The sequence below is a fragment of the Esox lucius genome, chromosome 5 (assembly GCF_011004845.1).
Source record: "Esox lucius isolate fEsoLuc1 chromosome 5, fEsoLuc1.pri, whole genome shotgun sequence".
Taxonomy (NCBI): Eukaryota; Metazoa; Chordata; class Actinopteri; order Esociformes; family Esocidae; genus Esox; species Esox lucius.
Genome location: NC_047573.1, coordinates 5,949,259 through 5,975,487, shown reverse-complemented (window position 1 = coordinate 5,975,487; position 26,229 = coordinate 5,949,259). Strand labels below are relative to the sequence as shown.

General features: G+C 43.6%; 1 protein-coding gene across 1 annotated transcript in view; it reads left to right on the top strand.

Annotated features, from left to right (window-relative positions):
* eys (eyes shut homolog) overlaps nucleotides 1-26,229 on the top strand; it is a 296,854-nt gene that overhangs the window by 128,004 nt on the left and 142,621 nt on the right. Inside the window, exons 29-35 of the mRNA XM_020046358.3 lie at nucleotides 2,678-2,823; nucleotides 11,184-11,355; nucleotides 12,054-12,132; nucleotides 13,148-13,347; nucleotides 20,407-20,531; nucleotides 24,380-24,504; nucleotides 25,119-25,335. Of these exons, the coding sequence (XP_019901917.3) occupies nucleotides 2,678-2,823; nucleotides 11,184-11,355; nucleotides 12,054-12,132; nucleotides 13,148-13,347; nucleotides 20,407-20,531; nucleotides 24,380-24,504; nucleotides 25,119-25,335 (1,064 nt within the window). The remainder of the gene's footprint in view (nucleotides 1-2,677; nucleotides 2,824-11,183; nucleotides 11,356-12,053; nucleotides 12,133-13,147; nucleotides 13,348-20,406; nucleotides 20,532-24,379; nucleotides 24,505-25,118; nucleotides 25,336-26,229) is intronic.

Below are 26,229 nucleotides of genomic sequence, written 5' to 3'. Positions count from 1 at the left end.
CCGTACTATAAATTCTCGGACTACAAATAAATTCCTTGATATAAGTTCGCTCATTAACGACAGAGTAAATAAATCTGTAAACGATCAAATCGAGGATCTAAACTCAACACTGCGAAATACATTAGACACAGTTGCACCACTAAAAACTATAGAAATACGCTACAAGAAACTTGCTCCCTGGTACACAGACAATACTACAGCACTTAAGCAAGCCTCCAGAAAATTGGAGCGAAAGTGGCGCTCCATCAAGTTGGAAGTATTCAGACTAGCCTGGATAGACAGTACAATACAATACCGAAAATCACTCACGTCTGCTCGATCAGCTTATTTCTCCAACCTGATTGAGGTGAACAAAAACAATCCAAAATTTCTCTTTGATACAGTTGCAAAGTTAACATAAAAGCAAAGCTTAGCAAGTGAAGTGGGTCTTCACTTTAGTTGTAATGAATACATGAACTACATTAGAAAACAAATAACTGACTCCTCCTTAAATAGTTATGGTCCTCAAAATCTCAGTTGTCCTAAAAATGTCCTGAACCTCCCTGACCAGGTGTCAATGGGGACACTTAAATGTTTTAATACTATATCGCTCGACACATTTACTAAATTTGTAATGAGTTCTAAACCCACAAACTCTCAGCTAGACCCGATTCCAACAAAATTACTTAAGGAGCAATTTCCTGTGCTAGGTCAGCCAATGCTGAACATAATAAATTGCTCCCTTTCCTCCGGATGTGTACCAAACTCACAAAAAATAGCGGAAATTAAGCCTCTTCTAAAATAAATCTAATCTGGATCCCGACATATTAAACAATTATAGGCCAATAATCGAATCTCTCGTTCCTCTCAAAAATCTTAGAAAAATGTGTTTCCCAACAACTGAATGCCTTCCTAAAGACAAATAACATTTATGAAATACTCCATTCCGGTTTCAGATCCCATCATAGTACTGAGACTGCACTCGTGAAGGTAATAAATTACCTTCTAATGGCCTCAGACAAAGGTTCCGCATCCGTCCTGTTGCTTCTTGATCTTAGTGTGGCTTTTGACACTATTGATCACTCCCTTCTCTTAGAGAGACTGGAAACCCATATTGGGCTACGTGGATATGTTCTAGCCTGGTTTAAATCTTATTTATCTGAAAGATATCAGTTTGTTAGTGTGGATGGCATATCCTCTGACAAGTTAAAGGTATGCTTTGGTGTTCCTCAAGGCTCGGTTCTGGGCCCATTATTGTTCTCACTATATATGCTGCCTCTGGGCGATGTAATCCGAAATCACAATGTAAACTTTCACTGTTACGCTGATGACACACAGTTATATATTTAAATGAAGCATGGAGAAGCCCCTAAATTAGCTACTTTGGAAGCATGCGTTTCAGATATTAGGAAGTGGATGACCTAGAATTTCTTGCTCTTAAACTCAAGAAAATCAAATGCTCGTTTTAGGACCCAAGAAACAAAGAGCGTTGTTAGCAGATCTCACTGTGAACCTTGATGGCTGCATAGTCGTATCCCAAAAAACTGTAAAAAACCTTGCCGTTACCCTTGACCCTGACCTCTCCTTTGAAGAACATATATAATATGTCTCGAGTTGTTTATTTACATCTTCGAAACATTGCAAAAAATTAGAAACTTTCTATCAAAAACTAATGCAGAAAATGTCATCCATGCTTTCGTTACATCTAGACTAGATTACTGCAATGCTCATCTCTCTGGTTATCCAGACAAATTAATAAATAAACAATTAGTGCTGCAAACGGCTGCTAGAATCCTAACTAGAACAAAAAAATGTAACACATTACTCCTGTCCTAGCGTCCTTACACTGGCTGCCTGTTAGGGTTAGGGCTGATTTTAAGGTTTTACTCTTAACCTATAAATCAATACATGGACTTGCTCCTACTTACCTTGCTGAAATGATCAAGCCATACATACCTACACGTAACCTACGATCGCAAGATGCAGGCCTTTTAATTGTACCTAGAATTTCTAAACAAATAGAAATTGCTATATTATTGTGCTGGGGGATATGAGGAATTCACTTTCTAACTTTTCTCAGTCTCCTCCAGTTTTAAATTTTAGGAGGAGATGAGGTCCTGGTCCACACCTGCAGAGTACCTGGTTTGGGGGGCCCGTTGCTGTCCCTGTCCTTGTCTACCTGGTCATACTTTTGACCTAGTCTAGGATTTAGCCCAGAGACGTTTATTTATTATTCCAATTGGACTCTTAATATCTCACCCGGCACAGCCGGAAGAGGACTGGTCACCCCTCTGAGCCTGGGTCCTCTCTAGGTTTCTTCCTAAAATTCGGCCTTCTTAGCGAGTTTTTCCTAGCCACTGAAATCCAACACTACTGTTGTTTGCTCCTTGGGGTTTAAGGCCGGGTGTCTCTGTAAAGCACTTTGTGACAACTGCTGTTGTAAAAAGGGCTTTATAAATAAATTTGATTGAAACTTGATTGATATGTTTTGGATATGTTTTTGATATGTTATGGATATGTTATGGATATGTTTTGGATATGTTTTGGATATGTTATGGATAATTTTTGGATATGTTATGGATATGTTATGTATATGTTATGTATATATTTTGTGGGTTTGGCCGTTGGTGTTTGCAGTCCAGTAGTTAAATACGGTAGTTTAACCATCACAAAACCTCCTCTGTCTGTCACTGTCTAGATTCCGCTGTAATTGCCCGCCTGGATATTTTGGCGTCCTGTGTGACCTGGATGTGAATGAGTGTGAGGTGTCACCCTGCCTCCAAGAGGGCACGTGCATCAACAGACCTGGGGGCTTCAAGTGTGTCTGTCGCCCTGGATACGCAGGTAAAGGGTCTTTTGCTGTACCCTTCTGTCACTAAACTCTGGAAGGTCCTTTGCTCGTAGTGGTCATTGTCGGGTCCCTGAGCCCTTAGCGACGAAAGAGATCAGCGTGAGAGGGTTGAAGTTTTTTAGAACCATGGTCTATCTTTCCGTCTGTTTTGCGATTTAGTCTGACACCAGATCTAGTTTAAAATAGCGCAAAAAGGGACTGTCACAGTGAGTGTCTGTTTTGAATTAAACGTAATGTGCGGCGCTGTTCCTAGAGCGACGTTTCAAGAGCGATAACGAGAGATAAATTCACAACACCGTTTCTTATACAAAGGTGTTCTATTTTCAGCTCTGTGTCTGTTCCATTGCTCTTTTATTCCATTACGTCTTTAATTTCTTCCCCCGTTTTTGTTGTTGTTTCATCACACAGCCATCAATTTCTATAGGACCAATCTGATCAGACTTCCTGACAGCTGGTTGGAAGATTAATTTCGTTTGTCTCCCTCACTGTATCATCAATTTATCCTTCTCTGGGTGAATACAGGTTGGGTGAAAGGGGGAACTCTCTGAGGTATTGTCGCTCTGGAGAGCAGCAGAACCTGCCATGCAAAGTCCAATTCCCAACTGAAGCTATTTTTTTTTATTATTAGACCTCTACTAGCTCTGTAACATATGCCTCCAAAATGCCACCCTGTTCCCTATGTAGTGTACTGCTTGTGATGATCAAATGAAGTGCACTAGATAAGGATTAGGGTGCCATTTGGGACTTGGGCATTGTTCAAGTCATTACTTTCCCCACTTCCTTCTAAGCTCGTCTGAGGAAGCAGCTAGGGACCCCCCCCCAGGGACCTCCCCCCAGGGACCTGGGCCGAGGATACATTTTGGATTGCGTTCATCCAACCAACTTGAGCTTCTGACAAAATATTTGCTCTAATAAGACAAGTAACAGAAACACTGCAACTTTTTTTAAAGAGAAAAAAGGGAACAAAGAAGAGTGGGTATAAAAATACAGAACAAAATGAGGAGAAAAGAAAAAGAGAACACAGAAACACAGAAAAAGCAAAGAGTATCGAGAGCAAGGAAAAAGGGAAGAGAGCGATGTGACAAATTAATATGGCTTCGGTCTAGTGGTGGAATCTGCTGTTCAGGGGCTTGATCTAGCACATAATGTTTTGTAAATTGAAAATGTGTTTTTTTTTTATGTTGCTGCTAGCTGCTTTGATGTCATTGGCTCCCACCAGTAAAATACTGTAATTCATGGTGTCATTTTGATGCTATTATCAAATGTATTCTCATATTTCTTCGCTCTATCCATCAGGGACGGCAAATCCCCTCTCCATATGGAATGTCAGCATTCATTCCATCTCGTTTCGACGGTTGAGATGAAAATAAAGTGGTCAGGTGTTATGGCGAGGGCTTTTACATTTATTTGAATACCCATATATGGAGGAATTTGCTTAGGAATCCATGTTTTCGGAATAAACATAAGAGTCCAAATTGTTTGGTTTGTAATGAATTTGGTTATCAGCAGGAAACTGCTAATATAAGGGTTATCATTCTCAAACTCATATAACATATTTTGCACTTGCTTAACTGGGTTCTGGGGAGAAGATAATTCTGGCTTTATGAAAAATGAAGAGCTGTACAGAAGATAGATTAAAAAGCTGTTATGATTAATCCCAATGTTAACCTTCTTAAAGGATTTCACAGGGCATTCCATCGGAGAGAAACAAGTGAGAAGAATTAAATGATAATCCTCCACCTCCTATCCTCTATTACCTTTCACAGCAGTAACTTCTTCAACCACCACCGGGATCCTCGAGGGGCTCTTGGCATTTAAACTGGGGGGGGAAACCTTTCTAAGTAATTTTAGGAACCCTTATTAGTTATACTTATAGGGGTTTCCCCACCATTTCAATATGAAGAACCCCTTAAGGATCCTCCAGGTATCTTGTCTTCTTTAAAAAAAAAATCAAGGGTGGTTTGTTGTGTAAAGACCCTATTTTTAGACCAACATTACCTGCGTCCGTAAACATGCTAAAACCGTGAAATGAATTGTACTGTTCAGTTCTATAGTTCAGGATAGTTTTGCCCTGAAACGACACACCTGATTGTGATCATCAAAGCTTGATGATTAGTTAATTTTTGGTACAGCAGTGTTGTACTGGGACAAAAACAGAAATGTTTACCCCTTTGGGTTTCTTTGACCAGGATAACCAAACCCTAGTGTGGTTGAAACACAAACAACCAACACGACATTAAAAGTTAATTACAGCCTTAACAAAACAAGGTTAATCCCGCTATTGTTTTCACTGAATCAGGTTCATTTTACTGATATGGTTTGCTTGTCTGTAATTTGCTCAGTATTACAATAACAAGTGTGTTTGACTTTGTGTTCATACACAAGCCCTTGTTAGTGGTCAATAAAGTAACAGGAGAAACTCATTGTGTTTATATGATGCTTGTTCAAGCAGAAATAAAGAATCCCAAATTGCACTCTTCCCTGTAGAGTACACTACTTTTGGAGAAGTGCTCTATATTGGGAATAGAGTGCCATTTTGGAATAAAGAAACAGTCATTAGAATGAAACTAGCCGGTCAATCAGAAGAGAACTGTCACTGGTTGCTCTCAATGAGCCCATTGAGACTGTTTAATTACAAAATGTTAATTATCTACATTAATCACATTCGCTCATTCTTTTGTTAATTTGTAAAAAAAAAAAAGAAAAAAGAAAAGAAAAGCATTACAGATTCAGGCAGCAAGAGAGAGCTGTTAGTTTATTCATTAGAACCGTTTTGTTGGAAGAAAATAACAGGGATTATTTTAAAATTGGCACTGTTCTTAGTCATTGTTCTTAGTCACTGTTCTTAGTCACTGTTCTTAGTCACTGTTCTTAGTCACTGTTCTTAGTCATTGCATGCTAAAGGGGGCAATTTCTGGGTGCTGCAACTTTTTTGTAGTAATGAATGACTGTTTTGTACCCATGAATGAATGAATGAATGAATGATTTGTACCCATGAATGAATGAATGTTTAGTACCGATTGAGAAGTGGAGAGTATAAAAGCCTCAGGAGCTAAGTTGAACTGTCTCACCACAATCCAAATTGTAAGGTGGTTTTGCTTAGGTTTTTGTTAACAAAGTGAATGTGAACAAACTTACTACAACTATATTTTGTAAATAATGGATGGCCAGTTCATGCAGCAATAGATAGCAGTATTAATGAAAAAAATTATAATTACCCAATCTCTCAGCATTTTACTTGTTCAAGATAATGGGAGTCAGATTTTGTAAATAATGTCAGAAAACATTTGCAAACCAACTGTGAAATGAAATTGAAAGAGATTGTGTGTGTGTGCGTGCGTGTGTGTGTGTGTGTGTGTGTGTGTGTGTGCATGTGTGTGCATTAAGTCAGTACTAAAGGTTTAGTGCAAAACAGGGAGTATGTGGTTATCATGGAATAATACCACCAGACAATAATACCACCAGACAATAATACCACCAGACAGTAATACCACCAGACAATAATACCACCAGACAGTAATACCACCAGACAGTAATACCACCAGACAATAATACCACCAGACAGTAATACCACCAGACAATAATACCACCAGACAATAATACCACCAGACAATAATATCACCAGACAGTAATACCACCAGACAATAATACCACCAGACAATAATACCACCAGACAATAATACCACCAGACAATAATACCACCAGACAATAATACCACCAGACAGTAATACCACCAGACAATAATACCACCAGACAATAATACCACCAGACAGTAATACCACCAGACAGTAATACCACCAGACAGTAATACCACCAGACAATAATACCACCAGACAGTAATACCACCAGACAATAATACCACCAGACAATAATACCACCAGACAGTAATACCACCAGACAGTAATGCCACCAGACAGTAATGCCACCAGACAATAATGCCACCAGACAGTAATACCACCAGACAGTAATACCACCAGACAGTAATACCACCAGACAGTAATACCACCAGACAATAATACCACCAGACAATAATACCACCAGACAATAATACCACCAGACAGTAATACCACCAGATAGTAATACCACCAGACAATAATACCACCAGACAATAATACCACCAGACAATAATACCACCAGACAATAATACCACCAGACAGTAATACCACCAGACAATAATACCACCAGACAGTAATACCACCAGACAATAATACCACCAGACAATAATACCACCAGACAGTAATACCACCAGACAGTAATGCCACCAGACAGTAATGCCACCAGACAGTAATGCCACCAGACAGTAATGCCACCAGACAATAATACCACCAGACAGTAATACCACCAGACAGTAATACCACCAGACAGTAATACCACCAGACAATAATACCACCAGACAATAATACCACCAGACAATAATACCACCAGACAATAATACCACCAGACAGTAATACCACCAGACAATAATACCACCAGACAATAATACCACCAGACATCTAATATGTCTCTGGTCAAAAGTAGAGTACTAGATTTAGAACAGGGTGCCATTTGGACGTTTACGATGTATTAATTTAGTCTTAGTGAGTAAAACACATTTTATCTCATCTTGACAAAGTTTGTGAATTGCAGCCAATAAAACTGAGAATTATTTTTCAAGCTTCAATAATTTTTTGGTGCACCGAGCGTGATATGTAGGGTTTATGCTGCGTTGTGCTTTTATTAGGACATTTAAAGTAGCCTGTGTAAAACTGAGTTATTTGTTTGCATAGCTACATCTAGGGAGCAAGCTAATGGCCAGTACATCAGAATGTGTTGTGGTTTGCTTTTGGTATTTCAGCTAACAGCAAATATCATTTATTACAGATTATCAGTGAAATGCAAAGTCCTCAACGTTAATTAATTCCTTGTACAATTATAATAGGTTATATTGTGTAGGTTTATTACATGCTGTACCATTTCCAGTGGCATATAGGCCTACTGTATATTTTAATTCTGAAGGTGTACTGAGACCAACAACATTTCCTTCACACCGTGATTCTACTTTGAAATGATCTCAGCAAAGTTAGGTCACTTGCCCCCCCCCCCCAAGATTCCCCCTTGATAAGATCAGTTGAGACTCCAACTACAGAGGCCATCGTTAGTTTGCTGTTTATATTTTTCATACTGTAGCACTATTCTCCCCAGAGTGATGCTACAGTATGGTTAAAATCAGCCCTGTGCTACGCTGTAGATTCCCCACTCAGCACATTTTTTAACACTGATCTATATTCTGTCCCGCTCGCTATTGCAGCTGGGCTTCTGTTGTATGTTTTCATCATGTACTGATCTGGGTTCAACTGATATTTGACACATCTTTCAAGTATTTTGAACATTGACGCTAGCCTTCCAGGGCGGGCAGGTGGGTGAGGTTTCCCGTGTTGCCGTGGCTCTGTCGTTTGCACGGTGCCAGGCCATCTCAATTAAGGGCAGACGATGGCTTTGAAATAATTAAAAACATGATTTGAACCCAAGTCAGGTATCGTGAGGCTTGCTGTTTGCAGCCATTAATGTGATGTCTGTGTGACAGCGACCGCATTAGCCCCAACAGTGATAATGTGCTTTCACAATTAAACCCCCCAGACGAAGACGGGTCGCCAGACCTGTTCCTTTGACTGCCTAATCAGCCGATGGTTACCATACAAATGAATCCACATTGGTGCCACCGACTAAATGCCTATAGAGAAACCGCTCGCTTTACTGTGCGGACAGGGTTTGACATTATGTCCTGTGTTCATGCTGCAGCCTAATGTGACGCTCAAAACACGCGTGATGTAATGTGAGCGATGCGACACAACACGTGTGCGCGACTCCGACGAGGCTATTAATTTGCTTCTCAGACACAAGCGGTATGTCTCATTGTGAATCTTGTAAAAACAATAATATTTCATTTTGAAGTCCTTGTCAGAGTAAATTTAATAATGCCCTGTATTGATTCGTTGTCACAAGTCGGTTAATTAACTAGCCATACTTCCTTTACCATCAAAAAGTCACATTAGTACAGCATATACACATGGTTTATATACGCATATGAATGAATGATTTATACCCATGAATGAATGATTTGTACCCATGAATGAATGAATGAATGATTTGTACCCATGAATGAATGAATGATTTGTACGCATGAATGAATGAATGATTTGTACCCATGAATGAATGAATGAATGATTTGTACCCATGAATGAATGAATGAATGATTTGTACCCATGAATGAATGAATGATTTGTACCCATTGATAAGTGGAGAGTATAAAAGCCTCAGGAGCTAAATTGAACTGTCTCACCATAATCCAAATTGTAAGGTGGTTTTGCTCAGGTTTTTGTTAACGAAGTGAATGTGAACCAACTTACTTGTCTTCAAACTGTTTTAAAATATATTTTGTTAATAATGGATGTCCGGTTCTTGCAACAATACATAGCTGCATTCATTTAAATTTACACAAAGTGCTTTACACACAATAAAAATAGAAATGAAAAGAACAATAAGTGTATATATATATATATATATACATACATACATACACAGTGGGGAGAACGATTTTGCAGGTTTTCCTGCTTACAAAGAATGTAGAGGTCTGTAATTTTATCATAGGTAAACTTGAACTGTGGGAGACGGAATCTAAAACAAAAATCCAGGAAATCACATTGTATGATTTTTTTCATAATTAATTTGAATTTTATTGCATGACATAAGTATTTGATACGTCAGTAAAGCAGAACTTAATATTTGGTACAGAAACCTTTGTTTGCAATTACAGATATCATACGTTTCCTGTAGTTTTTGACCAGGCTTGCACACACTGCAGCAGGGATTTTTACCCACTCCTCCATACAGACCTTCTCCAGATCCTTCAGGTTTCGGGGCTGTCGCTGGGCAATACGGACTTTCAGCTCCCTCCAAAGATTTTCTATTGGGTTCAGGTCTGGAGACTGGCTAGGTCACTCCAGGACCTTGAGATGCTTCTTATGGAGCCACTCCTTAGTTGCCCTGGCTGTGTGTTTTGGGTCGGTGTCATGCTGGAAGACCTAGCCACGACCCATCTTCAATGCTCTTACTGAGGGAAGGAGGTTGTTGGCCAAGATCTCGCGATACATGGCCCCATCCATCCTCCCCTCAATACGGTGCAGTCTTCCTGTCCCCTTTGCAGAAAAGCATCCCCAAAGAATGATGTTTCCATCTCCATGGTTCACGTTTGGGATGGTGTTGTACTCATCCTTATTCTTCCTCCAAACACGGCGAGTGGAGTTTAGACCAAAAAGCTCTATTTTTGTCTCATCAGACCACATGACCTTCTCCCATTCCTCCTCTGGATCATCCAGATGGTCATTGGCAAACTTCAGACGGGCCTGGACATGCGCTGGCTTGAGCAGGGGGACCTTGCGTGCGATGCAGGATTTTAATCCATGATGGCGTAGTGTGTTACTAATGGTTTTCTTTGAGACTGTGGTCCCAGCTCTCTTCAGGTCATTGACCAGGTCCTGCCGTGTAGTTCTGGGCTGATCCCTCACCTTCCTCATGATCATTGATGCCCCTCAAGGTGAGATCTTGCATGGAGTCCCAGAACGAGGGAGATTGACCGCCATCTTAAACTTCTTCCATCTAATAATTGCATTGGATCAAATACTTGTTCTCCCCACTGTATATATAAAAAAAACATATATATATTTTTTTTTAATGAAGGAAGTAAAAAGATATATGAACTCTCAATGATAAAATACAGTAAGATTTAAAAGAATGCAGTGACGTATCTTCTCTGACATGCTGTGGTAGGCTGTTCCAGAGTCTAGGGGCCCGTATAGTTAAAGCCTGGTTCCCTTTAGTTTTTAGTTTAGACTCTGGAGCACCCAGAAGTCCTTTCTCAGCTGATCTGAGAGACCTAACAGTGCAGTATATGTTGAGGATGTCACTAATGTAATCAGGTGTCAGACCCTATAATGCTTTAAAAGTGATAAGCAGAATTTTTAAATGTACTATCATATATATATATACATATAAATATATGTGTGTGTGTGTGTGTGTGTGTGTGTATATATGTGTGTGTTTATATATACAGTATATACATATAGCTCTGGAAAAAATTAAGAGACCACTGAACCTTTTTCTTTTCTTTCCAGAAAAGTTGAAAAGGAAAGTTTTGAGTGAGGAACAAAAGGGTTAAAATTAAGAGACCAATATATACAATATATGTGCTGTATATTTAAGTAATGTATATTGCATGTTTATGACATGTGTTATCTGTTTTATTTTATTTTTTAACGTTCATTTAAAAGGAAAAATATGTTACAAAAATACACACACACTCAATATTCATTCCCAGGGACTTGGTGTGAGCTGAGCATCGACGAATGTGTTTCGAACCCATGCCGGAATGGCGGTAGCTGTGTGGACGGTCCCAATCGATACCAGTGCTTGTGTGGCGGTGGCTTTGTGGGTTTTCACTGTGAAATCAACACTGACGAATGTGTGTCAGGCCCCTGTCATCATGGGAGGTGAGCAGTGCTTAAATTATCAACAGTGCTATTATCACTTCACCTGCTGAAAGTGGATAGACAGTCCAGGCTAGGAGGCGCGTGATTTTTACAAATTATAAATGAAGGGAATACTTGTATTTTTGGGTGGGGGATGGACGACGGTACAGAGCCTGGGGTCAACAGTAACCAATCTGTGTCTCTCTGCACGTGTAATGTTCCCCACAGGTGGCTCAAATTAATTGGGTCCATCAGCCTGGAAGGGAGTCCCCCATATCTGTACCCCCCTCTAATTCAACCAGTCTAAATGAAGCAAAACATCACCTAAAATATGTTTTTAAAAAAAGAGAATAGGATGCTTCTGGATTTTCTCAATGTGTCATTGCATTACATTTCCTGGGTCAGATTAAATCAGCTGTACGATTTGTCCTGTTTGTGTCTGTGTCTTGTCTGGAGATAGTTGGTTACTGGTGCTTGTGCAATGGCTAACTAGCTTTAGTGAAATAACTGGAAGTCCAAGGTAACAGCTAGCATGCATGAGACATAAAAATGGTTTCCCACACTGGAGTAGATGAAGGACTTTGCAAAGTCCTGAACTATTCCTTTAATATACTACAGGTCTACACATCAGATCGGAATGGGGCTTAGTACCATGTAGACATTAAGCCGGTTTCTGTCTTCCTGCAGTTGATACATATTGAATGTGTATGTCTTCCCAGATGTATTGATGGAGTGGATGCGTACATCTGCCATTGTGAGTTGGGATGGACAGGCGAGAGATGTGAAATGAACGTTGACGTGAGTTGTGCTTTTCAACAGTTACATTTCTAACGTTCTACATTAGCTTTGATGACTCAACCTTAGGCAACAGTAACTCTGGTTTCAACGACTGACTCTTGTCGACGCATATGGTAAAATAAAAGTGCCATTTCATTATGGGCACAATATATTATATATATTTTGACTCAACAATTGCATCCCATTACTGGAAAACATTCCATAACATGGACGCAAAACAATCAAACTCCCCAATGCAAATCTTAGGCCTTTTATCTAATCAAGAGAAGTCCATGTCGATTCGGGTCATCTAAGTTCTAGTGTACTGGCCATCATTGTAAAACATCTATACTAATGATACAATGTTAGCGTCAGCAGTAATGACCTGAGCTGCTTCTAATAGTGCTGTCCTGATCTTAGTGCTGTTTTTCCCCTTTTCCTTTTCACAAACCACATCGATTTTTCTGCAGCATAATTCAATTGAGCAACATGATAATGCAGGCGTTGTACAAATACCAGATTAAAAAGGCAATACCCTCACCCTAATCCCTAATTGATTTTAATACCCAGCCCAGCTTCAGAAGGCCCCTGGAGAGAGAACACTGGTGTGATAGAATAGAATGTTAAGGCTTCTGGAAGGTCTTGCTGAGGTTCCACTCTGGAATGCACATTCAGAATGCTCCTTTGGCTCTACTTAATGACTCCACATAATCTTGGATTCTGCACATACTCGCCTAGCTGTTCATCTAACAGTCCTCACTGATTTTTACAATAATGTATTCTTACAGAGGCCAATGTATTCATACTTTTCAAGTCAGGTACACAATTGCGCTCTTACGACATTCCGCTGATGTCTATATACTCCTTGCAGCTGTGAATATTTATTGTATATATAAATATGCAAATATCTGAGTCTTAAGGTGTGAGGCGTCTGAGAGTAGGCGTGTTTTTCCAACACTCCTACGCTCAAATGCTGTACAGCCAAGGGCTTCTCCAGCTGTCTCAGAATGCTCAGTTCTAATTTCCCGTTTTACAGGAATGCACTTCCGTTCCGTGTCTGAATGGTGGAACCTGTTTGGACCTGGTCGATAAATACGCTTGTTTCTGTCTGGATGGACACAGCGGGAAGAACTGTGAGATTGACGTGGATGTCTGTCTTGAGAGTCCCACCAATGTCTCCCTGTGTCTCAACGGAGGCACTTGTCTGGATGGCACTGGGGCCAATTTCACCTGTAGGTCAGTGAATGTGTCTGCCATGTGGCCATGTGAATGCCCACCCATGTATGTAGTACATATGGCATCTGCATGTGCAAAATGTAAATGTCGATACATGGGTTATTTTTAGTGGCATAATAAATCACAATATGCCGTTATATCACTTCAAGTACCTCAGACACAAAGGTGCTGGGACTCTGATTCAAATTACACATTATGAAGGCTAATTCAAGCAAGTTAGTTAGCTCCAAATCTCTGTCGGCTGTGCAAAACCTGTTACCTCTCAGTCTCTGCTCCATAACAGGGGACCAATTAAATCACTTTCTGCGATCAAACTAGTCACTCGGGGGCCCTCTTCTCCCAGATTGAAACATGTCCTGATTGGTTTAATGTCAGGTTGCCCCCCCCCCCACCCCCCACCCCGCACAGCAACATAACGGAGCCGTGTCTCCTCCCGACGCCCCCCTGTCCCCCGTGAGACGCCTATTACGGTGTGTCTCCGTGAAGATGCTGGGCTCCCTTCAAAATGCCACCCGCTGGAATGGAGCCCGTGTAGCAGGGTCAAGGGCATCACACTTGGCGGTCTCCGTGGTTTGTTCCGTTCCATGAATTCACTTTATTCCATTTCCGCGGGTTATCACAAACTGCCCTGCCACGCTCTGCGTTCTGAGTGCAGAGAGATGCTGCACTGCAGCAGGGGTGTATAGATCGGCCACGGCGTGGCTGCCTCGATGTCTTGCCGTTAATTGCATTGTCTTAACTCCAGCACATGTGCTCCGGTTCGAGGTCAAAGTTCGCCGCACCCCGGTGTAAAGTAAGACAGCCCCACCCGGCAACCTGTCCCCTAGATAATGCTCTGTTGTTCACCTGAGCCCCAGTGAGAAGAAGTGCACTCTGGAGAAAATAGGGAGGCGTTTGGCAGACGGACAGGGAAGACTTCTGGGTGTTTGGCCTGGCGGCCTGATGTGATTTCCACTATATTGCCAACAGGCAGAGGACGGTCGGTTGTCGTGCCTGGGCGCCTGGCTCTGTATACACAATTAGAAGTCACTGTTTGTTTCATTCCAATTCTTTACTTGCTTTATGTCTCTGTTTGTTCTTTGGTTTATCCAAATGCAGTGCATACAATTGATTTGGAACGGAAAGGTAACAAGCCTGTCTCATTGTGTCCATGTCTTCGGCCCGAAAGTCATATGTCATTCCAAAGTCTATTTATCTCTGTGTTAGAGGGGCAACTGCGTTGTCATCATTAGTTGCACGTGGGGGAATAACATTCTTCCTCATTAGATGTTGGATTCAAGCATGGATTTTATGGGCTGCAGACGTTCTCAGACAGGCTGTGTGCAGTTCAGTCAATCTCCTCCATAGAGATCCATCCAATATGATGTGCGACGTTGCAACAGATTGGGTGGTTGAATGTGATGTCTGGATTTGATGGCAATTCAACCAGCCTCAGGGACAAGCGGCATGGCGACTGTTTAAATTGCAGTTCAATTTTCTAGCCTGGTAGCTGTTGGTTATGGACGCGTCCCAAGCGGCACCCTATTCCCTCGAACGGCGCACTGCTTTCGACCAGAGCCTCTGCCGTTTAGGGCGCGGTTGGAGTGTCTCATGGAGTGTCTCTTCGGTGTGGGACGCCCGTTCCCGGTCGGTGTCTCCGGAGAGTGGAGGATGCATTTCCGGCACATTATTATAATACCTGTGGACATAAATAGGACTTGGAGAGTAAAAATCCATTATAGAGTCTGTTGCTTTATGTTAGCTTGGTAAAAGTGACATTTCCCCAAGCTATCACTGTCAATATGCAGTCGTTTCCTAGGACACATATTATTGCGGTGGGGGGGGGGGTTGAACTCCGGTCTCCCTATTCATCAAATGTTAACCAATAGGACCCCGTCATAACTGAAAATGTGCCAATTAACCTGATTACACAGAACACAATCCAGACCTTGAGCTGTCAGTAACAAGCTGCCAGCAACAAGAACAACCATATTGGATTTTTGACAGATGTATGGCTCCAACCTACCGCGCCTCTACACATATGAATGAAATGAGATTGCAGAACCTGTAAGGTCTGCATAGACTTTGAAAGGTTCACATTGACCAAATTCTTTGGTGTGACACTTTTTTTTTTTTTATTGCATTTCTTTTAATGAAAATGTTGTCCTCCACCTGCCCTCTGCCAAGGTCCGGCATAACCCCGGCGCCAGAAGGGCGCAGGAAGATTATCGCCGACCCCTCCCATAGCAGTCAGTCCCCCCCTCCATGTTCCAAGCGTTTTCCTCCAGCAGGCGAAGGGCACGATGTCTGTGCATTTTCCTCCAGCAGGCAAAGGGCACGATGTCTGTGCATTTTCCTCCAGCAGGCAAAGGGCACGATGTCTGTGCATTTTCCTCCAGCAGGCGAAGGGCACGATGTCTGCATTTTCCTCCAGCAGGCGAAGGCTACGATGTCTGTGCATTTTCCTCCAGCAGGCGAAGGGCACGATGTCTGTGCATTTTCCTCCAGCAGGCGAAGGGCACGATGTCTGTGCATTTTCCTCCAGCAGGCGAAGGGCACGATGTCTGTGCATTTTCCTCCAGCAGGCGAAGGGCACGATGTCTGTGCATTTTCCTCCAGCAGGCGAAGGGCACTATGTCTGTGCATTTTCCTCCAGCAGGCTAAGGGCACTATGTCTGTGCATTTTCCTCCAGCAGGCTAAGGGCACGATGTCTGTGCATTTTCTTACAGCAGGCGAAGGGCACGATGTCTGTGCATTTTCCTCCAGCAGGCGAAGGGCACGATGTCTGTGCATTTTCCTCCAGCAGGCTAAGGGCACGATGTCTGTGCATTTTCCTCCAGCAGGCGAAGGGCACGATGTCTGTGCATTTTCTAGATTCTGTCTCTAAATATTGTCTATCACTAGCAGTCCTTCTCCATCAGGCAACGTTCAGAGTTTGTGTAAATTAATAATGGCAAATTAATAAGTGAATGAAGGTGATTCGGATTCCTTTAGGAAAACAACTTCAGTCTTTATATGACAAGGGTTTATATAAATAGTAGTGATTGTAAGATTTAGTGATTTTGAGCGATTGTACTGGATTACTGTAGAGTCTACCTGGTAATTGAAACCCACATTGAAATTAGGAGGGCAATATTAGTAAGTCTCTTTTAATTACCTCAGGCACCACTGTGAATTCCTTGTCCTATTATAGACCCACTATTGCAAACAACAGTTTGGCCCGTAATGGAGCTGTAATAATCAACAGAAGTCAGTCTGTGTGATATCTCTGACACTACTGAGTGTCATAGTGAGATGGCGTTAATAACTGGAAGATTAAAGGTATTTTGGATGTTAAGTAAACAATACTATCCCTGCATTTCAGTTGCACAGGCCACCTTGCGCCTTCAGTTAGCCTGCACTGCACGTTTAGAATTGCTATTTTTACTTGCATTTGCCTCATCACACAACTATTCATTTCCCAATTGTACATACATACATACAGTATACTTAATACTTATACATTTTCTGCTCGCTCCGGTTTGCCTTCATTGCTCATTTGCACTGCATTTGCCCTCATTGCACATCTGTACATAATACTTGTACATTTCCTGCCCTCTTCTATTTTCACTTCTGGTTAGATGCGAACTGCATTTCATTGTACTGTACTTGTTCAATGACAATAAAGTTTAATCTAATCTAAAATATGCATAGCTTTTGTGAATAAAATATATTAGCTTATTAAAATTGCAACATCTTTGGTAAAAGTATTAAACTTTATAAAAATTGAAATGCATATGTCTACTGTGTCTGTGTTTCCCACGATTGTATGTGCTGTGTGGTACGCATATTCTCTATTCTATAAGACATATGGAATATGATTGTATGTGCTGTGTGGTATGCATATTCTCTATTCTATAAAACATATGGAATACGATTGTATGTGTTGTGTGGTATGCATATTCTCTATTCTATAAAACATATGGAATATGATTGTATGTGTTGTGTGGTACGCATATTCTCTATTCTATAAAACATATGGAATACGATTGTGTTGTGTGGTACGCATATTCTCTATTCTATAAAACATATGGAATACGATTGTATGTGTTGTGTGGTATGCATATTCTCTATGTCACAAACGGTGGTGTAGTGCAATGTTGCATGGACAAGGAACCAGGTGCAGGCAGGGGTAGTCGGTGTGGATTCTTTAATTGATAAGAAATAAACAAACACCGAGCACAAAACACACAAAGTAAAGGGCTGACAAAAGCAGCAAAAAACGACAATATGAAATAACACAAGTACTTACAATAACGGCAACATACACGACATCCAAACATGACAAGCACAATGAGCCACAATGTGGGGAGCAGAGGGGAAACATATATACACATACAAACAAGCTAGATTGGGACCTGGTGTGGAAGATTGAAAACATGTGACAGTCCGGGATGTGTTCGTGAGAATATGGGAACTTGTGAAAACATGGCACGGTGGCGCTGCTGCTCACCGCACCATGACAGTACCCCCCCCCAAAGGCCCGGCCACCGGACGGGCCAAGACGAACCCCAGCCCAAGGGAGGGGGGGCGGGGCAGCACAGTACCCCCATCGGCACAAACCCGCCAAGGGGGCGGAACAGCCGCGACTAACCAGGGTGGCGGAGCCGTCGGGACAGGCCGGGGAGGCAGAACCGGCTGAAGATCAGGAGCCGGCGGAGGGTCAGGGGCCGGGAGAGCCGACGGAGGGTCGGTAGCCGGCGGAGGGTCAGAGGCCGGGAGAGCCGACGGAGGGTCGGTAGCCGGCGGAGGGTCAGAGGCCGGGAGAGCCGACGGAGGGTCGGTAGCCGGCGGAGGGTCAGAGGCCGGGAGAGCCGACGGAGGGTCGGTAGCCGGCGGAGGGTCAGAGGCCGGGAGAGCCGACGGAGGGTCGGTAGCCGGCGGAGGGTCAGAGGCCGGGAGAGCCGACGGAGGGTCGGTAGCCGGCGGAGGGTCAGAGGCCGGGAGAGCCGACGGTGGGTCGGTAGCCGGAAGAGCCGACGGTGGGTCGGTAGCCGGAAGAGCCGACGGTGGGTCGGTAGCCGGAAGAGCCGACGGTGGGTCGGTAGCCGGAAGAGCCGACGGTGGGTCGGTAGCCGGAAGAGCCGACGGTGGGTCGGTAGCCGGAAGAGCCGACGGTGGGTCGGTAGCCGGAAGAGCCGACGGTGGGTCGGTAGCCGGAAGAGCCGACGGTGGGTCGGTAGCCGGAAGAGCCGACGGTGGGTCGGTAGCCGGAAGAGCCGACGGTGGGTCGGTAGCCGGAAGAGCCGACGGTGGGTCGGTAGCCGGAAGAGCCGAAGGAGGGTCGGTAGCCGGAAGAGCCGAAGGAGGGTCGGTAGCCGGAAGAGCCGAAGGAGGGTCGGTAGCCGGAAGAGCCGAAGGAGGCGCCGGGGCGGCCGGGACAGGAGAGGGCGGTGGCAGCCAAACCCCGGCAAGCTCAGGCGGTGCAGGCCACTCCTCCTCGGCCTCAGGCGGTGCAGGCCACTCCTCCTCGGCCTCAGGCGGTGCAGGCCACTCCTCCTCGGCCTCAGGCGGTGCAGGCCACTCCTCCTCGGCCTCAGGCGGTGCAGGCCACTCCTCCTCGGCCTCAGGCGGTGCAGGCCACTCCTCCTCGGCCTCAGGCGGTGCAGGCCACTCCTCCTCGGCCTCAGGCGGTGCAGGCCACTCCTCCTCGGCCTCAGGCGGTGCAGGCTGCTGCCACTGGCAGGAAGGAGGCGCTGGCTGCTGCTCCAATGCAGCAGGGGGCGCTGACTGCCGCTGCTGGCAGGTAGGAGGCGCTGGCTGCTGCTCCGATGCAGCAGGGGGCGCTGACTGCCGCTGCTGGCAGGTAGGAGGCGCTGGCTGCTGCTCCAATGCAGCAGGGGGCAATCAGCGCCGTGGCGCAGGGACAGGGGCGGCGGAAGGCCGCGGAGCAGGAAGCGGTGTGCGCCTAATTGCCAGCTTACAGCCTGGCCAGCCTGCACGGGGTCGAGGAGGCCCCGGACATAGAGGGGGCGCCGTCGGGGCTTCCCTCGGGCACCCACTCAGCCCCCCCCTAAAATTTTCCTGGGGGGACCTCGGGCTGAGCTTTGGGCACCTTGCCCTCTTCTGTGCTTTTCCAGACGAAGGGAAGATGTCCCTCCGCAGACGGAATGGGTACCGGGCCAGCAGCTCCTTCGTGCTGGTGATGGCCCGTTGTCTGCACGCCTCCACGAGTACACGCTCGACACGCTCCACCGTAAAGGGAGCTTCCCGCTCCATGTCTCGGTAGAGGAACGTGCCGAGCATGCATGAGAGGAGGCGGCGATTCCATAGGTGGTCCTCCTCCGTCATAGCCTGCGGGTTCCAGATTAGGTGGCTCATTCTGTCACAAACGGTGGTGTAGTGCAATGTTGCATGGACAAGGAACCAGGTGCAGGCAGGGGTAGTCGGTGTGGATTCTTTAATTGATAAGAAATAAACAAACACCGAGCACAAAACACACAAAGTAAAGGGCTGACAAAAGCAGCAAAAAACGACAATATGAAATAACACAAGTACTTACAATAACGGCAACATACACGACATCCAAACATGACAAGCACAATGAGCCACAATGTGGGGAGCAGAGGGGAAACATATATACACATACAAACAAGCTAGATTGGGACCTGGTGTGGAAGATTGAAAACATGTGACAGTCCGGGATGTGTTCGTGAGAATATGGGAACTTGTGAAAACATGGCACGGTGGCGCTGCTGCTCACCGCACCATGACACTCTATTCTATAAAACATATGGAATACGATTGTATGTGTTGTGTGGTATGCATATTCTCTACTCTATAAAACATATGGAATACGATTGTATGTGCTGTGTGGTATGCATATTCTCTACTCTATAAAACATATGGAATACGATTGTATGTGCTGTGTGGTATGCATATTCTCTATTCTATAAAACATATGGAATACGATTGTATGTGCTGTGTGGTATGCATATTCTCTATTCTATAAGACATATGGAATACGATTGTATGTGTTGTGTGGTATGCATATTCTCTACTCTATAAAACATAAGGAATGCGTCCTGGTTTTTTCCCAGCTGTACAGCGGGGTTCATCGGGGACTTCTGTGAGGTGAACACTAATGAATGCTGTTCAGATCCATGTCTCCATGGTGCGATCTGCCAGGACCTGGTTAACGGATACCTCTGCCACTGTAGGGCAGGTGAGTGCCTATGGATGGTAACAGGTATGCATTGTAATGCATACCTTTGAAAGCAGGTATGTCACATTTTATACCGTCCTGAATGCTAATGGGCTAATAGCTGTGGTATATGAGACCATATGCCATGGGTATGAGATCACATCAACTTCTCACTTCTTGATCGCATTGATGACAGGATTGTAATCGTGTTAAGGCATCTCTTGGGTTTGTGGTATATTGCCAATATACCAATGGTAAGTGCTTTGTCCAGGCACTCTGCGAAGTGAAGAAATTTTGCTTGAACCAACCATATATTTGATGAGGAGGTGTGAGCCAAAATATTTATTAAAATTAATCGAAGTACAGAAGCAAAAATCTGGATCAGGACATACTGTTGTGTTAGCATTTTTGATTAGTCAGATTTTTTTAAAATTCAAAGTCATTAAACTGTCATTGTTGTTTTATTGGAATGCACTTTTCTAATTATATATATATAAAATGTTTATATAGATAGAGAAGATGACAGTTATACTGCATTGTAGGACCTGGTTTTTAGCTATGTTTTCTGCTACATTGTATGTTTCTGGACTATTAATTATTTGTATTACTTTGATATGTGCAGTATTAAAGGTTGGTGTTGTTATGAACATATGTAGTATATATGAATGTACTGGGAAGTACAAAGCTTCTTAATATCTACCTTTATTCCTGGACTAGGCTTGAACTTTATCCCCGACACCAACCTTAACATGTGGTTATTATTATGTCATAAGCCTTTATGTCTTGTTAAAGTTCACTGCTTATCCAGTAAATCACTGTCCATATGTTGGCTTGTGTTGCAGAATGCTGATAATGTAGGGTACAGTGATGATTAAAATATTTTCTTGAATACTTCAAAGCAAATCAATAAATGTTCCTTCTCACAGGAAATTCTCAACAGTCTTAAACTGTAAATATCTTTATGAAATGCAGCAGAGGATTGTCCCCCAAACCATATGCTATAGATTTAAAAAATGATTTCTATTTGAGGTGATGGCTGACACAGCATGTCTTTAGGTGTTGGTGAATCACTGCTTGTATTTTCCCTGCAGATAAAGGAAAATAAATATGATTCCATTTCCATTGTCCAAGACATTCCAAAATTAGAAGACACATTCTAGAATAGGAAGATACACACATTCTAGAATAGGAAGATACACACATTCTAGAATAGAAAAAGAGAGACATTCTAAATAATCCATTCATCAAGACACCTGTCCTTGGCACAGCAACCACAGAAGTTGGCAGAACGGCAACAAAAAGGTGGGACCGAGTAGGTCAAAGCCTCTTTGATTCTCAGTACTGGATGTGTTCAATGTGTTCTGTGGACTGCAGGACGAGTAGCTGCTGCTTTTGGCAGCTTTAGGATTTAATAAAGTCCTAAATCCTTGGTATTATGACGTTGGTGGATTGAAGTAGTCCACTTTCAGGATCAGTCTACTACATGTCTGCTGTGAGAAAATCCGCCCACTCCACTTTACCGACTCTCCCTTCATACCACCATAGCAGCCCACTCCAGCAGTCCACTCCAGCAAATAAATACATATAACACCCTAACCCTCCAGTTGTTTTATGGTCCTTCTACACACGCTATTGTGGTCGAAAGGACAGAGCACAGATAACCAGCAGACAGAGAGCTCATCTTCTGGGAGAAAATGGATTAGACCAGAGATATGCAGTATATGTTTGGGCATATTGTGCATTGTTGACACAAGAGAGAAAGCTCCCTGCTGGAGCAGTATATGTGCTCTGGAGGCTGCGACTCTGACTGTTTGACCACCACAGGCTACCAAATGGCCAATCATGACATCAAGACGACACCACACCGCCAACCACTGGCCTATAAAGGCCAGTGTTCTTCTGTCAGGCCCTGTGGTCAACAGCGAACCTGTATCAACCGAGGCTATTGCTGGTCTGCAAGAGTGGTCAGCGACCCGTATCTCAAAAGGCCAGCCTCGCCCCAGAAGTCACAGATTAGCTGCTTACAGCAACAACTAACACAGGAATATTCTGGCGTTATGTTAATATCGGTATCGCCGTAACAACGGAGAACTAATAATAATATTAGCAAGCAACTGCAACAATTAGCCCAGCCCCTTTTATTTTATATGAAGTTGCTCTGACTGAGTTGTTGATTTAACACTGCTACATCCAACAACTGTGTTTGCAAAGCGTAGCTACAGTTTGTGGTTACAGATTGGCAGTTATGAACATAACGCAGTGCGTAAGCGAGGTTTGGCTACACTAGTTCTACACGGTTGCGTCTCTTAGCCAAGAAATCCCCTAGAAAGTCACCAAATGTGAAAGGGTTTAAAAGTGAAAATAGCTGAGAGAGTCTGGTGGCACAGTCGCTGTTTTGTGATTTTCAATTATTCTTCATGTTAGAATTATTACAACTACAATGAGAATGTCTAATGCTACCTAGCAAAGTTGAAAGCTGTGAATATTTCTGTGTTGAAGTTACGCCGATCGGCCATAACATTATGACTACCTGCCTAAAATTGTGTAGGTCCCCCTTTTGCCGCCAAAACAGCCCTGACCCTTTATGGCATGGACTCCACTAGACCTCTGAAGGTGTGCTGTAATATCTGGCACCAATACTTTAATTCCTGTAAGTTGCGAGGTGGGTCCTGCCATTAATTCCACATGTTCTTCAGGTAAGCGCACCTGGCCATCCACGTGATGTAAATGAAAACATGATTCATCAGACCAGGCCACCTTCTTCCATTGCTCCGTGGTCCAGTTCTAATGCTCACATGCCCATTGTAGGCGCTTTTGGCAGTGGACAGGAGTCAGCATGGGCACCCTGACCGGTCTGTGGCTACACAGCCCCATATGCAACAAACTGTGATGCACTGTGTGTTCTGACACCTTTCTATCAGTACCAGCATTAACTTTTTCAGCAATTTCAGCCACAGTAGCTCATCTGTTGGATCGGACCCCACGTGCATCAATGAGACTTGGCAGCCCATGATCCCATAGCCGGTTCACCGCCTTTCCTTAGTTGGACCACTTTTGATAGGTACTGACCACTGCAGACCGGGAACGCCCCACAAGGGCTGCAGTTTTGGAGATGCTCTGACCCAGTCATCTAGTCATCACAATTTGGCCCTTGTCAAAGTCACTCAGATCCTTATGCTTGCCCATTTTTCCTGCTTCTATCACATCAACTTTGAAGACAGAATGTTCACTTGCTTCCTAATATTTCCCACCCACTGACAGGTGCCATGATAACGAGATAATCAGTGTTATTCACTTCACCTGTCAGTGGTCATATAATGTTATGGCTGATCGGTGTCTAAGCGTTAATGTTTGCAATTCGATTTTTTGCACTTAGTGATTCTGCCATTAATACCTTTCAGACTCCAATATCACATAGTGTAGTACATCCACAGTACATCTTCAGGCCACTGTTAGTCAAAGCATTCAAACCCCCCTCTTCCCAAGTGTTGTAATTTACTATTGTATAAAATGATAATAACAAGCCAAAACAACTGGCCTATATCCTCATTAAAATGTATATGGAGCCTAAACCATATTCTCTCTGGAAAGCTTTTCTTTCGTGTGTGTGTGTGTGTGTGTGTGTGTTTGTGTGTGTGTGTGTTTGTGTGTATGAGTGCATGTGCACGCATATGTGCATTTGCGTGCACCCCCAAAAAGAAGTAATGCCCCGGATCAATGTGTTGGAAAGAAATCTGATTGATATTCACTTCAGAGGGCACTAGTTGTAGGTGAGCCCTGGGCACACACACACACACACACACACACACACTCACACTCAGCTCCATACACACTGCAGTGCTCAGTCTGTGGGCTTTGTTCCCTCTCAGGTTGGACAGGCCTTCACTGTGAGTTGGACATTAATGAGTGCCTTCCCCAGCCCTGCAACCAGGGAATGTGCATCCAGAACGAGCCTGGCTACGGCTACACCTGTTTCTGTCGCCCCGGATTTGTGGTGAGGCTCAATTCGCTGCCTTCTCCCGCCTTATATTTGTGTCCTTACCTAGCCAGTTCTTGTGTCCTCAACAGCTCCCTGTTCCCTGTGAGCAATGCCCTAACTCTGACCAGTAAAGGTGGTAGGATGCCGTTTGGAACCTTTCCTTTGGCCGCTCTGTTGTGGTCGGCTTTTTACCCCCGCTCTAATCACATTTTTGGTAGAAAGTGAATATTACAGAGGGGCAGTTTTGTTGTCATAATTGAACCATTTCTAACGTTTTCTCATTAATTTGACAGACAAACGTGTTGCCACCAGAATGCAATCTACGATGTAATGATTTCAACTAGATTCGCCTGCTGAATATTTAATACATGTTGTGTCTGCGTTCTGCCTTCGGGGAACATTTGAGTTGTTCACATGCGTCTACAGTTGAAAAAGATTTCGTGAACTCTTTTGAACTACCTGCATGAAAAACATCGGAAATATAGCATGGTTTTCAACTAAGTAACAACAATAGACAAACACTTTTATTTCAGTATGAATAGCGTATTTAGATTTGGCCTGATCTACTGTTTGTACTTAGATATTTCTACGGTCTACTGATGTGCGCTTATCTTGCTTTAAATGTACAGGGGAAAAGCTGCGAGCACAATTACGATGACTGCCTGCTCCAGCCATGTCCAGCGGGGTATACATGCGTTGACGGCATCAACGGGGTCAGCTGCCAGCCCGCGGAGGGCGACATGTCCTCTGTTCCCTGGGAGCCTGTTCTCACACCACCTCCACGGGAGTCTCTGGTCACCGCCTCGCCAGCCTCGCCAGTGTCAGAATATGGTGAACAACCAACAGGTATGGAGTCCAGGTCAACCTTGTGATCCTTACATTACAATTGTGTCACCGATCTTCGTGTACGATGTGAAACTCCTGAAGGCTGACAGGAACCCGTGGAGACCAGTTACTGAGCTGCCGTTACATTGGTTTTGGCCCAGTAGCTGTGATATGGTTGTAGTTAAGTCTTTGAACGTCATGCGTGATTTACAATGGGAATCCCTTCGAGGGAAGCGGATGTGCAGCCCTGGTCCGACTAAGTCATTTCACTTTGTCTCCTAACAATTTTCTCCTATCATAAAAAGCTGACTAGTTCTCCCAAACAATGTCTGCCTGCGTAGGAACACATCAGATCATTGGTAATCGCTGCGGTGGTGTTCAGTTATGTTGAATCTTCACCCTAAATCATCTGATACCCTTTGTGCCCATTTGGTCACACCCTGATTCTTACATTTGGTAATGCAATTTTTTGCTTGACTTTGATGGTTCTGTAAATGGATGGATAAAAAAAAAAGAAATCAACCGCTGATTGGCTGAAGAACTTACTACTGAGATTGGAAGCACCTGCTGTCACCTGCTGTGTTTGAAATAGGCACATTTACACACTGAAAAGAAATGAAGCCTCCCGTGTCTGCTTTACTGGTGCATGGGAGCAAAAACACCAAGCAATGTTCTCTTAGACTTCATTTATTTTTGAAAAGCAGGGTCAAACATTAGTTTTGATATTCGGCATCCTCTATACATGGTCTATTCACTATTTAAGATTGTGTTGAAGTCAAGATAGTAAAAGATGAGGACTTAAAATCTGCTCACTCTTAGAAAGTGGAAATCTCACAGCAGATAAGGCATGCTTTGGCGTCGCCCCTTTCCCCCAAGAATAAACAGTAGTTATGATATTCAACACCATCTGACTGA